The 13,611-nt window shown below is 36.2% G+C and overlaps 1 protein-coding gene across 1 annotated transcript; it reads right to left on the bottom strand.

Annotated features, from left to right (window-relative positions):
* Nucleotides 1-862: 862 nt before the first annotated feature.
* On the bottom strand, nucleotides 863-9,604 carry eif2s2 (eukaryotic translation initiation factor 2, subunit 2 beta). Its single transcript, XM_059333839.1, has 9 exons — nucleotides 9,446-9,604; nucleotides 6,013-6,196; nucleotides 5,820-5,920; nucleotides 4,828-4,957; nucleotides 4,642-4,742; nucleotides 3,238-3,386; nucleotides 3,093-3,149; nucleotides 2,878-2,963; nucleotides 863-2,232 (listed from the first exon to the last, which is right to left on the bottom strand). The coding sequence occupies exons 1-9, from the start codon at nucleotides 9,458-9,460 to the stop codon at nucleotides 2,057-2,059; spliced, it is 999 nt and encodes a 332-aa protein (XP_059189822.1). The 5' UTR covers nucleotides 9,461-9,604; the 3' UTR covers nucleotides 863-2,056.
* Nucleotides 9,605-13,611: the final 4,007 nt, after the last annotated feature.

Raw genomic sequence — 13,611 nt, 5'->3', positions numbered from 1 at the left:
TGTATATAATATAGTATTATAATATTACTAGTATTAACTGTTTGAAATCTCTGAAGAATCTCATCATAGTGTACACACACCGGCAGTAGCCCCAGTGGCCCTTTCAGAATTTCCCCAGAGGAAATTTTCTAGTTGGAATTACTGCTTTGCTGTCATAAAATTAAATAAATTCATCTCGTTAATTAAGAAAGGAATTGTTCATCCAAAGAAAGACCCTACCATGAAAACAGCACAACAAAAATAAAAACATGTAAAAAAACAAATAACCTTCAGATTACAAGTTAACCCATTTCACCACAGAATGACCGGAGTAATACATGACTTTAACAAGTCCTTTATCCAAATAAATCCTGGTGCAAAAGGTAATTTAGTTATAAAATATTGACTATTTATAATCAGTGAGAGTGATGTGCGACGTGGACCTGACAAACTACCAATCTTACTACTTCATTTAATGTTGGCCTTGGGTTAAAAACATTTTATTATCATATTGCTTTGTATATTAAAATCTGGTTCAGTAAAGTACAATCCAAAATATGTATATATTAATTTTCAACATCTACACAATATTAGCATTTAGCAGAATTCATATTGAACTTTTTTTTTTCCATTTGTCTCTAGCACCGCTATATAAATGAATTATTTGCGAGAAACAATTTTTGGCCAAAAGTAATGGCAGCAAATGAGGATCAAACCCTGCTGCTGGGTAATCAGTGATTCACCTCAAAGAACAAACTGTCTCTAGTCACTATGGTTAGATTTTTATAGAAAAAAAACTTTAAGAGGCATATCATTTAAAAAAGAAAATCTGTATAAAACACATTGTTGCAACATGGATGTAAGCACAGAGAGAGAGCAGTAATGGAGAGAGAGAGTAGAATGTTTATTTTTGTAAAAACCAGGTTTTAAAATGATCCAACCAGACCTTTATATCCATATCCTTCAACAGGAATAGAACCAATATCATGTTTATCATGTAGTTTCCAGTGTCACCGGGCTGAAACTCTTCATATCCTGGCTAGCTTGTGATGTAAATTTCTTGAATCTCACTTACTAATAAAGATCTGTTCGAGAAGACTGACCTCTTTTTAAGGGGAGGCAATTCATCGTAATCATTTTCACATCAAATCTTTAATGTTTGGTAAAATGTGCTGACCTTCAGAAGTCAGTCAAAAGGAAGAATGTACACTCATCAATGCCACAAAAGCACTCAAACACACTGTATAATTTCTGTCTGTCTCACAAATCTATTTTTTATTAAAGTCTTCTGTGAGAATGTGCTCTCCCCTTTATCAAACCCTCGTTGTCTGACCTTGTGGTCATTTCCTGCTATAAGATGATCCAAACAAAATCTGTGTTGGGAGCCTATCACAGACTAGTTCCAGTGACAAACTCAAGCCCAGTGATTTTGATTTCTATCTTTGATAAGCTGGAGGAGGAAATTCTGGACTGTCCGTTTTTCTGATTTAAGACCAGACCAGAAACAGGAACACAATCTTGAGTTTAAGCAATGTGGAATTCAAGAGTAAATAGGTGACCACATGGGCCACATGACTACAGTTACCAGAGCAACAGGGCTCTGTCGCTGTAGATGAACTTAGCCTAACTACAGTGTGGCTGGTTGCATGGAGAAATGTTTTCCTTATCCAAAGAAACATTCATGTCTGGTGTATGCAAAATGGGAGGAGGAAGGAATGAAGAAGCCATATTAAATCAGGGTTTTCTTGCAGGAATCAAGAATCACAGCAAATGGGGAGAAAAAAAAACAAGGAGGTGGCGGGTTCATCAGCCAGACAACAAATCAAACGCATCCAACAGTGTGTGCGGTACACATCATCTGCTTACGGTGCCTGAACCCCGTCAGTCAGCTTTAGATACTCTCTCACTCCCTGCCTGGTTAGGCCACGACACAACTAAACAACAGCCAAACCCTCCCGCAGTTCGATTTATAGAGTCCTTTTAGCAAATCAAGGGGGCGTCCGACCTCCGGCTTCGGCCCTTCTGAGGGAACGTGGAGGCCGAGAGAAGAGGGGTGGGAGCCCGGTTTCGGTGGTCTTTAGTTGGCTTTGGCGCGGAGCTGCGCCCTCTTGCCCGTCACAGCCTGGAAGCCGGTCTTGATGCTGGCGACGGAGCAACGGGAGTGGCACGTTTCACACTGCAGGAAATAGAGGCGAGTGTCCTTCTGCAGGATGGTCTCTGGGGAGCGGCAGGTGTGACACGTCACATATTCCTCTGCGGGGGGTGAGAAGACAGTCATTAGCACAGCAGCACTAACAAGAGTTCACTGTGTTCTTTCAGATGTTGTTTGTTCTTGGTGTTCTTGTACAGCATGTTGAAAAAATGTTTTTTTTTCTTTTCAAAACGTTTATGAGATAATGATTCCTTTCAATTAGATATTAAATCAAGCGGAAATCTCCGGGGCAGAAAAATTAAGCTACCTCAAGTGCTAAAAACTCCCTTGAATGGTCCAGAAAGTAAGTCAGTCCCCATAGACCTCAATGTTAAAATGCCCAAGCAGAAATAAACGTGTTTACAGCCTGGTACAAAAACAGTTTTGGTCTCTAGAGCTATATAGCTCCAAAAATCCAAGATACGAACTTAAAATGCCACATTGTCTTGCTAATTGGTACAGTTTTATGAAGATGCAGTCCTCAAAGTAAAAATGATTTAATACAGGAGTAGGTCGTGGTTGCAAGGGACCTTTCTTTGTAAATTGGATAAATAATTTATGTATTCAATTCAGAAACCACAGCTGAATACTGAGTGAGTATGGTGGAAAAGGGACTTAAAAAAACATAGCATTGTTTTGAAAAGAGGCAAACTGGATGTGTAATTACTATAATTAATAGCCATTTACTAGGTTTAAGTTCTACTTACTGATATATCTTCTCAACACATTTTCTATTTGTTTCTGTTGAAATCTGCCTTTGATCACAAGCTGGTTATTTCCATCTATGGAACCACTGTGAACAGGAAAAAAACGACACAAATCAACATCTTATAACAATGCACATTTTAGTAACTAAAGTTTTTAATTGAATCAAAATTACTGTATATTCATGAATATAATGATTGTAAACACAAAACCTTACCTTGTTCCAAGCTCAGCCAACAGGAAAGCGAGGAGATGTTTAGGCTGACGATGCAACCTGTGATGGAGAACATGAAAGGACATTTTGTAGAGAACGCTTTAAACCGTGTGAGAGGTGTACAGGTGTGGTAAAGTGGGAGGCTCACAGTTTGCAGATGTCTGTGAAGTTGACGAAGGAGGTTTTCTTGGTTCCCACTCGGACCACCTGAGGAGGCTTCATCACGAACTTCCTCTTCTCTCCGGCCACCATGTCCGGGTTCTTCTCTCTCATGATGTTGAAGACTCGGTTCAGGAGCTAAGATGGAGAAAGCACAAAGAGTTACGCCAACTGTTGTTAAAAATGTTGACCTTTGTCTATATGTCCACAGGTATTCAATATGCCTGAATATGAATGATTAGAGGAAAGTGTCAATATTCCAGAAAAATAAAAGTCAGAGAGTTAAAGGTAAAACATGAAATCCTCAAATTGATGGACTTGGTTTCTCCTCTTATTCTTTGTCTTAGCTCTATTGTGTGGATAATAATTATCATGATTCCATCATTTGGGGGTTTTATTGGATGTAAATAAGAAGCATAATGTTGCCATGAAGTCAGTGTGTTAGCTGAGGTTTACAGCTTGAGCCCCTGTATTGTTTACATTTAGGCAAATTGACACAATGAATAGAATGTCGAATAAACGATAAGCAGTTGTCGTTTTCAATGTGGCCATGAATGTACAGATAATGGTCACTGGACTTTTATAATAAAATAAACCTTTAAAACGTAATGATTCTCAGGTGAGTTCTGCAGTTACAGGAAGCACTCTTTTTCAGGGTTTTCCCCTATTTTTAATTGATGTTTAGAGTTTTACCTGACCGTACTTTAACGATAATTACATCCATCAGCAAAGCCACAAGATAGTTGTAAATTTTAAACATAATTCTTATGAGGTTTTAATAAATTTGCAGTGTCTGTATGTACAGGTGCATCTCAATAAATTAGAATATCACGGAAAAGTAAATTTCCAGTAGTTCAAGTCAAATAGCCCCAACCAAGTATTGAGTGCATATAGATGGACATACTTTTCAGACGCCAACATATCCAGATTAAACATACTTAAAATTAACTTAAAAACTTTAACTTAAAATTGGTCTTTTGTAATTAAATTTTTTTTAGACACTGACTTTTAAGTCTTCATTATATGTAAGCCATAATCATTATGAGAAGAAATTAAATTAATTAAGACATGAAATGTTTAATTCTGTGTGTAATGGATCTATATAATGTGTTGTAATGTAATGTTATTGAGATGCACCTAAGCACTTTGCAGAACAGTTTTTTTATAAAAGACAGCTGAATTCTGAATAGCCAAAAAGATTTAACCAAAATTTACATTGTAATCAATGTGAAATTAAATTTTTCTGTCTTAATTACTTGTAAGATTTCATTATTTTTTACTTATTCACACTGGACTTCAATTATAATGAAATCCTCAAGCCGTTTAATTGGATCTGTATTATGCTTGTGCCTGCGTGTGTGTGTGTGTGTGTGTAGGTTTACAGCTACCCTACCTCATCATATGTGTAGTCTCTTTCAGTGCCAGCCCAGGCCGGTCCTGTGGAGGAGCTGAATGAGATTCCATCGTTGTTCTTCCCCTCATCATCCTCCAATGCTGGTAACACATCATACAAACATGTTAATACAGACACGTGTTCCTTTAGTTGTCTGATTTAAACCTGAGGTGACTTTATTCTCACCATCATCCTTCTCCAGTGTCTCTCCCTCATCAAAGTCCACTTTCTTTGGCTTCTTCTTTTTTTGAGGAAGCATCAGGTCCAGGTTGTCCTCCTCCAGCACCTCTGTCTGCTCTCCTTCAATTTTCAGCTCCTGATTCCGGAACCAATGACAAGTAACATTTAGCGAGGAAATGTTGAGAAGTAGCCGTGTGAATGTGACAAAGACAAGAAAAAGGAGAGTGATGGGAAAGTGATGGTAGAAGTGAAGAAGATGCGCTGATGTGAAATATAGGGCTACGTGTTTTCCGTGATGCAGAAACCACGGACTAAATCAGAGAATTTCAAAATAAAAACTGTAAAACATGAAAATATTGTGGAACTGGCAAAAATGGTTATAAGTTATTAAACTATCTGTTATTAAGTTATAAAAACAAAAACTGGGGTTTTCCTCACTAGTATAAGCAAGTTACCTAAGCTGAATAAACAAAGTAAAACTATGCCACTATGTTTTGGTGTCTGCTTCCTTTTGGGCCCTAAACGCTGCACCATGGAGCTCGCATTCTGCAACGATAGCTCCATCTAGATCTTTCAGAAATAGCCTTGTACCGCTGCTGATTGTGAGAGAGAAAGAGACGAGCAGACACACACGTAGAAGCAGACAGAGAAATAAAGACAGCAGAGATGGAGCGAGAGCTGAGGGTGGGGCGGATATATTATAGCCTGAGCCAATCAGAAGTTAAGAGCATCACTTAAGCCAGTCAAGTAATTTGAGGATTTCAATACTAACAGCTACTTTACAGCAGAGCAACATCCAAACGACTATGAGTCAGGAGCATCAAATTTATGATTATACTCATGACATTTTGAATATTTTATTATTGAAAGTTTGAACAAATGTGCCTGGGGGCCTAATACTGATCAAAGATAAAGAGGATGGAAGCAAACAGAAATATGCAGAATACAGGTGATGAGGAGAAACAAGAAGAATTGGTTTTGGTTTAACAGTGACTGACCTTTAATCCCTCCTCAACATCATTATCAAATACTTTCTTGGGTTTTTTCTTCTTTTTCTTCTGGTTGAAGAAGTTCAAGTCGTTCAAGTCATCGGACGGCTCTAGAGAAGACAAAACAAACTCAATTCCAACCGACCATGCATCATTAATTTAACTGGCAGGAAGTGTAAAATGCGAGATCCTTCATTCTGACCTTTCTTCCTGCCCTCATCTTCATCTAGATCCATGTCTTTGTCATCTCCGGTCTCTGGTTCGGCCTCCTTCGCCTCCACCTCTTTAGCCTCTTCTCCTCCCACTCCCTCGCCTCCTTCTTCATCCAGCATGAAGGGCTTCTTCTTCTTCTTCTTCTTCTTGGTCATGTTGGGATCGAAAATCATCTGAGGTAGAGAAAAGAAAAAGAGAAAATGAAGTTTTACAACTATGAAAAGTTTATAACCAACCTTTACCCTTTTGGGAAATAATTTGTTGTTGAAACAATTGCTGAGCTAGTTAAATCTTTTCTAGCTTCCACTTCTGTTATTATTGGTATTTGTGTTTCGGGAGACATTTAATGTCTTAGAACTTTGTTTTTCTTAACATGTCTTTGAAAATGATCTGCTGTGACCCAGCAGATACAATTAATTTAGCGTGTCTCACTGTGATCATTATTGGTTACAGGACAATGTGTCCTGATATTTTAAATAAATACCAGACGAGGCAGAGGGGAAGGCCATCCCCCATGAGGAATATATGTTTTGTGAATTATCACTTTTATACCATTGCCAGTATTTTGATAATCAGTTAATAGTTTTAGTATATTTTCCTTTTTTTCAAATAACAGAAAAGGTTGTTTTTAGCCTCTCAATTAGCAAGATTTCCTGCTTTTGTCGTTTCATATTTCACTGAATACCTTTGGGGTTTGGACTGACAAAACAAGAGATTACCTTGGGCTTTGAGACACTGGGATGGACATATTATACAGACGTTTCGTAAATCATCAGAATAATAAATACTCAAAATAATCATAAGTTGCAGCTCCAATGTCAAGTTTTAGTTCATCTGGTTGCAGACTATTAAGTAGGACAAATATTGTTTTATTGGTTTTGGGCAGTTTGTTGGACAAAACAAGAAATCTGAAGATGTCAACTTGGAATCTGGGGAATTGTGATGTTCACAATTTTCTGGCATAGTAGGAGTAAACAATTGATCAGGAAAATAATAGATTAATCAAAAAAGAAAACAATCAATGTCCCCACAACAAACAGTAGCCATAAAATAAAATCGATATATTGTATTCATAAAGGTTTTTTAATACAAGACTTGATATGAAATATTGCAATACTCTTCCTAGTCATAAAGGCTTTTGTTAACTCAGCTACTTTTCTAAAATGCTGTGTTACAGCTGAATGACAGCCTGTGAAAGTCCCTTCATAGTCTATCACAAGGAAACTATAAAATTACATAGTACAGTCATGGAAATAATTATTAGACCTCCCTTTTTCTTCAATAATTTCTTGTTCATTGTAATGCCTGGTACAACTAAAAGTACATTTGTTCGGACAAATATAATGATAACTAAAATAGCTCATAAGAGTTTATTTTAAGAGCTGATATCCAGCCATTTTCCATGGTTTTCTTGATAACAACCAAAATCATTATTAAAAAATAACATGGAAAATGGCTGGATATCAGCTCTTAAAATAAACTATTATGCGCTATTTTAGTTGTTATCATTATGTTTGTCCAAACAAATGTACTTTTAGTTGTACCAGGCACTAAAATGAACAAGAAATTGAAGAAAAAAAGGGTGGTCTAATATTTTTTTCCATGACTGTATATCATGGTAAAATATATTTTCTTTGGTTTGTCAGATACACAAGCTCTAGCTACAAAGGATGACGTCAGTTAAGAGAAATCTCCAGAGTCTGTTTTCATAAACCAACGGTCATCTCAGATCATGCTACCAATTATAAATCGATTTAAAGCGTATAGACAAGACAGAAAAAATATATCGTCACCCTGTTAAAATAATCGCCCAACTCATTTTTTCAAGTTTTGCAGGAAACACAAAAAACTTCACCAAAAGTGTAACATGTGCCATTTATTGATCATTTCACTCAAAAAGGATGTAACAAAGGATGACTACTGGCATAGTAATAACAGGCAGAGAAATAAATGACTTAGGCAATTTTTTGAACATGCCATTGTCTAATGTCTATCTAAGCTAATGTGTTAGCAGCTAATGCAAGCCTGTCCATGCCCACCCTAGGGAATGTATTAAATCCTTCATCTTAAAGTTAGATAGGTTTCTGGTTTTTAAATTGTTTCACGATAAGAGCTTTGTCTTCTCAGGTGTGCCACATAGCAAACTTTAGGAATTGCACAAATCAACTGGAATGGATTTACACTCAAAACACATGTACGACACATACAAAGATGAAATCTGGAAAGGTAAGTAACAGTTCGTCACCCTGTTAAAATAATCGCCTAACTCATTTTTCAAGTTTTGCAGGAAACACAAAAAACTTCACCAAAAGTGTAACATATGACATTTATTGATCGTTTCACTCAAAAGGATGTAACAAAGGATGGCTATTGGCATAGTAATAAGACTGTGTGTAAATTATGTAATTTAGGAGAAATAAATAATTTTTTTTGAACATGCCTTTGTGACTTAAGCAAGATATGGTAGCACTTTATTTTGAAGGTGTCTACATAAGAGTCACACAAGCCTGTCAGAAACATTACAATGACAAGTATCATGAGCATTAATGTTACTTCAATGTGTCATTAATGTTCATGACACATCCCATGTCATGTTTTTGACACGCTCATGTCACTCTTATGTAGACACCTTAGAGTAAAGTGTTACCAATATTAGAGTGAACAATAAAACACTGATAAACTAAATTGATAACTAAACAATCTCCATCTAGCTCTTTTTTGCTGGGTTCTTATCTGATGCCTATGAATGTGGCAAATTGTCAGAGAAGTGATGATCTTAAAGGGGTAAAATCACATGATCTGATCAACTGAGGATGTAGGCGATTTTACCATAGGTGGCCGGCGTCATGAGGAGATGATTTAGGCAAAAAAAAGCCAATGGACATAAAAAATGACATAGGCGATTATTTTAAGAGTGTGACAATATTTTGTGATATTGTAATTTTTTGATAATGCTGACCAGCATCACACTGAGGGATTTTCCGTTCGAGAGCTGAGTTTTGGTTGCTGCCGTTAAAGCAGCTTTGTGTTTCTGCTGGAGAACATCGACCGTTAGCGCCGCAGCTCAGCGTCAGCTACCGGCCAGCTAACCGCTAGCTAGCTCGCTACCTTCAGCCTTTCAATGTGAGTTCTCCAGCAGCTGTGACAGGGCGGATTCATAACCCAAATGGGGATGTAATGAACCACACGATGTGATAGATCGTGATATAATGGCGTACTGTCTATATTCGTGTCATTTTAGCTGGTCGGGCAGTTGCTAGCTCGGCTGCAGCCATGTGAGAGCTGGTGCGGACAGGGAGGGGAGCAGCAGTGCCAAGGCCCAAAGTCCTCAACACCCATCCGACCTTATAAATCACCCGGTGTCACCCAACAAGTCCAAACACCGACGCGGACTAAACAGCGGATAAGCTGAGAAGACTCACCTCGTCTCCTGACATGTTTGCGGACAGAAAAGTGACTGAAATCTGGCTACTTTTTGTCCCTCGATCAGCCCCACAATGCTGCGCCGAAAATTTCTTGCATCAGCGCTGGATCTGCAGTACGCAGGCGTGAAGTCGCCAATTCCTGACGTAATTACTTTGCGACGTCGCGTTTCACTTAGGTGTTCAAGAGCAAGATTGCGCAACCAAAACCGTTGCTTAATAATAATATCTATAACAATAACAATACCTTTTTTAATTTATTACATGATCAGTGGTGGAAAAAGTGTTCAGATCTCTTACTTTAGTAAAAGTACGAATAACACACTGCAGAATTACTCCACTACGAGTAAAAAAAGCATTAAAAACTTACTGAAGTAAAAGTACAATAGTATCAGCATCAAAATATAGGCCTACTTAAAGTATCAAAATTAAAAGTATGCATTATGCAGAATGGACCCACTCAGATTGCTTTATATATTCTAAATATATTATTAGATTATGATTATTAGGGCCGAGCAGGCAACAACCTGCGAGGTCCCTATTGTATTTCGAATGATTTTTTTCCTTCTTCTTCCCAAATGATCGCATTTTTCACTGCCTGAACATACCCCAAGCCTCATGAAACTTTAAATATAAGTCACACCTGCCGAAAAATGTTACAATCAATTGTCATCCTGAATTTCCACCACTAGGTGGCGCTATAATAAAGGAAAGTGCGTTTTGGCTAATAACTCCCACATACTTTATCGCACATTCAAAAACCTTATATCCACGTGTTCACTGAGTTGTGCTGAATCTCGTGATATCGACCACGCCCTTTTTCGCATCAAGTTTTTTCCCCGCAAATTTGCAAAATGTGGTAAACATACTTTTTCGAACTCCTCCTAGGCAATTTCATCGTTTTGCACCAAACTTTGCACACAGCATCTATGAACCCTCATAACAAAAAGTTATTAAAATAATTTTGATAACCCAAAGAATACTCAAGTTATTAAATAACAACTTCCTGCAGGTGGCGCTATTTTAAACACAAAACACAAAGTGTTGCATATCTCCACATTGGTGTGTCTGAATGACATGAAACTCAAGATCCTACTTCCCCATGAGCCCCTGAGGCTCTGTGCAAAATTTGGCCAATGACCACTAGGTGGCGCTCTTTAAATTGAAGTATTTTATCTCCAAATCGGTTGGTCGGATTAACACCAAACTTGGTATACTTATTGTCAATGCCCTCCTGAGGATAACCCGTGAAGGTTTTATTGATCGGCCCCTAGGTGGCGCTCTGGCGGCAGTCTAATTTAATATTTGGCACTGTGCCCAGACCATAAGACTTAAGGCAATTAAATTCATTATCATTATCATGTTTTTTATTTTTTTATCTATGTTATTTACTTCATACTGCAAACAAAATCTACCTCTGGGTACAAATAGAGTCCTCATACACGCACACAAAAGAGGCACATATCACACATCATTCAACTTAAGACAGTGGGAGTTGAGAAATGGCAAGTTAAATAAAAAATTAAATTAAAAATTATTAAAAGTTCTTAGAGGTCCAGACTATATTTAGATATTGATGTGAACTAAATACGAATAGCAAAAAAAAAAGAAGACAGAAAAATAAACAAAATAAAACAGCAAAATAAAATAAAACTTGTTTTGGCTGTAAAAAACGTAGATAAAGGTTAAAATGTATATATAGAAATAGTAAAAGCATACATAAAAGCAACAATAAATAGACACCTGTGCAAAGATTAGCAGGGACAAAACTGTTTTTGTGTCTTTTTGTTCTACACCTAGGGATTGTAAACCTACGCCCAGAGGGGAGGAGCTGAAACTCTGAAACATTGTGTGCAATGGATGGGAACTGTCATTTAAAATTGAACCAGTAATGCGCTGTAATTGTTTTGTGTACAAGGTCTCCACGTTGAGCTGTGGCTCACCAATCAGTCTGCTAGACCACTTTACTATTTGGTTGACTGAGTTTTTATTTTTCAATGAGAGGTTGCCGTCGGGGTGTGTGCGTTACAGGGGCCAGTCTATACCACCCCTATGAATTTCATTGCCTTAAGTGTTATAGTGTGGCCACGGTACCAAATATGAAATTAGACTGCCACCACAGTGCCACCTAGGGGCCGATCAACAAAACCTTAAAGGGTTATCCTCAGGAGGGCATTGACAATAATTGTACAAAGTTTTGTATAATAATGCACAAACTATCCCTTTAATCCTCATAAAAAAGTAACTATGTACAATTACTCAAGTACTGGACTTAAAGTAAAATTTTGAGGTACTTTTATGTACATTTTATGTAACTTTATACTTCTACTCCACTACATTTTGAGACATATATTGTACTTCTTATTCCTCTACATTTAGCTGACAGCTTTAGTTACTTTTCAGGTCAAGATTTAAAATGAAAAACATGATACATTTAAAATGATTACCCATTTTATAAATTAAACCACTTAAAAGTTTATTAGGTAGTTAAAATGAGCTGAGTGGAGTCATTTCAGTGTGGTATTAGTACTTTTACTGAAGTAAAGGATCTGAACACTTCTTCCACCACTGTCTTTTTTACTTCTTTACTTTTTTTTTTTACATTTATTTTTCTTTCTTTCTTTCTTTCTTTCTTTCTTTCTTTCTTTCTTTCTTTCTTTCTTTCTTTCTTTCTTTCTTTCTTTCTTTTCTTTTCTTTTCTTTTCTTTTCTCTTTTAATTATTTTAATTTTTTAATTTTTTATTTTTTATTCTTTATTTATTTTTATTTTTTATTTTTTATTTTTTATTTTTTTTCTATTTATTTTATTAACCCACTATAACACTTAAGGCAACGAAATTCATAGGGGTTGTATAGACTGGCCCCTGTAACGCAGACACCCCGACGGCAGCATGCCCCGACACACGTGTACTGCGAGGGCCCGTTCAGTACTGCTTGCAGTCCTAGTTATTGTTGCATTTGTGCAAGCAGCGTTTTCATTTTGATAGATAGGGCTCATTTTACCTACTTAATATACTGTTAGGAAGTTTAATTTATATAATTTAAAAAAAGCTAATCATTTTAAATGTATCATGTTTTGTTATGTTAAATCTTGATGTGAAAGTAACTAAAGCTGTCATCTAAACGTAGTGGAGTAAAAGTATACATATTCTTAAAATGGAAATACTTAAGTAAAGTACAAGTACCTCAAAATTGTACTTAAGTACAGTACTTGAGTACATTTATTTAGTTACATTTCACCACTAAAAGTAACTAAAGCTAGTAGCTAAATAAAAAAAGTAAAACATTTGCCTCAAAATGTAGTGAAGTAAAAGTATAAAGTTATATTAAATGGATATACTCAAATAAAGTACCTCGAATTTGAACTTCAGTACAGTACTTGAGTAAATATACTTAGTTACATTCCACCACAGTATATGATTCAGTACTTTATTACTAATATAGTACCATCTAAAATTGTCTACAAGTTGATGAACTACAACATTTAAATATATTGGTGATAAAACAGAGTAACACAATATTCTATAAAAACATTCCATCTGGCATAATGACTCTTTTACTTTTGATACTTTCAGTATATTTTGCTAGCAACACTAGCAAAATACAGCAGCATTTAAATTTTCTCAAAACAGGGCTCATTTTAACTACTTAATATACTGTTAAGAGGTTACATTTATAAAAATAAAAGAAAGCTTATCACTTAAATGTATCAATGTTTTATGTTTAATCTTGAGTGAAAAGTAACTAAAGCTGTAAGCTAAATGTAGTGGAGTAAAAAGTACAATATTCGCCTCAAAATGTAGTAGAGTAGAAGTTTAAAGTTACTGAAAATGGAAATACTCAAGTATAGTACAACTACCTCAAACTTGTTCTTAAGTACAGTACTTGAGTAAATGTACTTAGTTACATTTCACCACTGGATCTCATTACTTACAATTTCTAATTTTAGTGTTCTTAGAATACAGAAAATTCATTGGAAATTATTGTATATTTTCAATCTTAAAGGCCACATATTTGATGGCTCCAGCTATGTGAAGATTTGCTGTTCTGTCATATTTGATAGTAGATTGAATATCTTGTGTTTTGGTCGGACATCACCTCGGGCTCTGGAACATTTCCAATTGATTATGATCTTCTGAGATTTTATAAATGACAAAACGACAATA

Source organism: Centropristis striata, chromosome 5 (assembly GCF_030273125.1).
Source record: "Centropristis striata isolate RG_2023a ecotype Rhode Island chromosome 5, C.striata_1.0, whole genome shotgun sequence".
Taxonomy (NCBI): Eukaryota; Metazoa; Chordata; class Actinopteri; order Perciformes; family Serranidae; genus Centropristis; species Centropristis striata.
The sequence above is the reverse complement of the archived record's forward strand: the minus strand, read 5'-3'. Positions and strand labels throughout refer to the sequence as shown.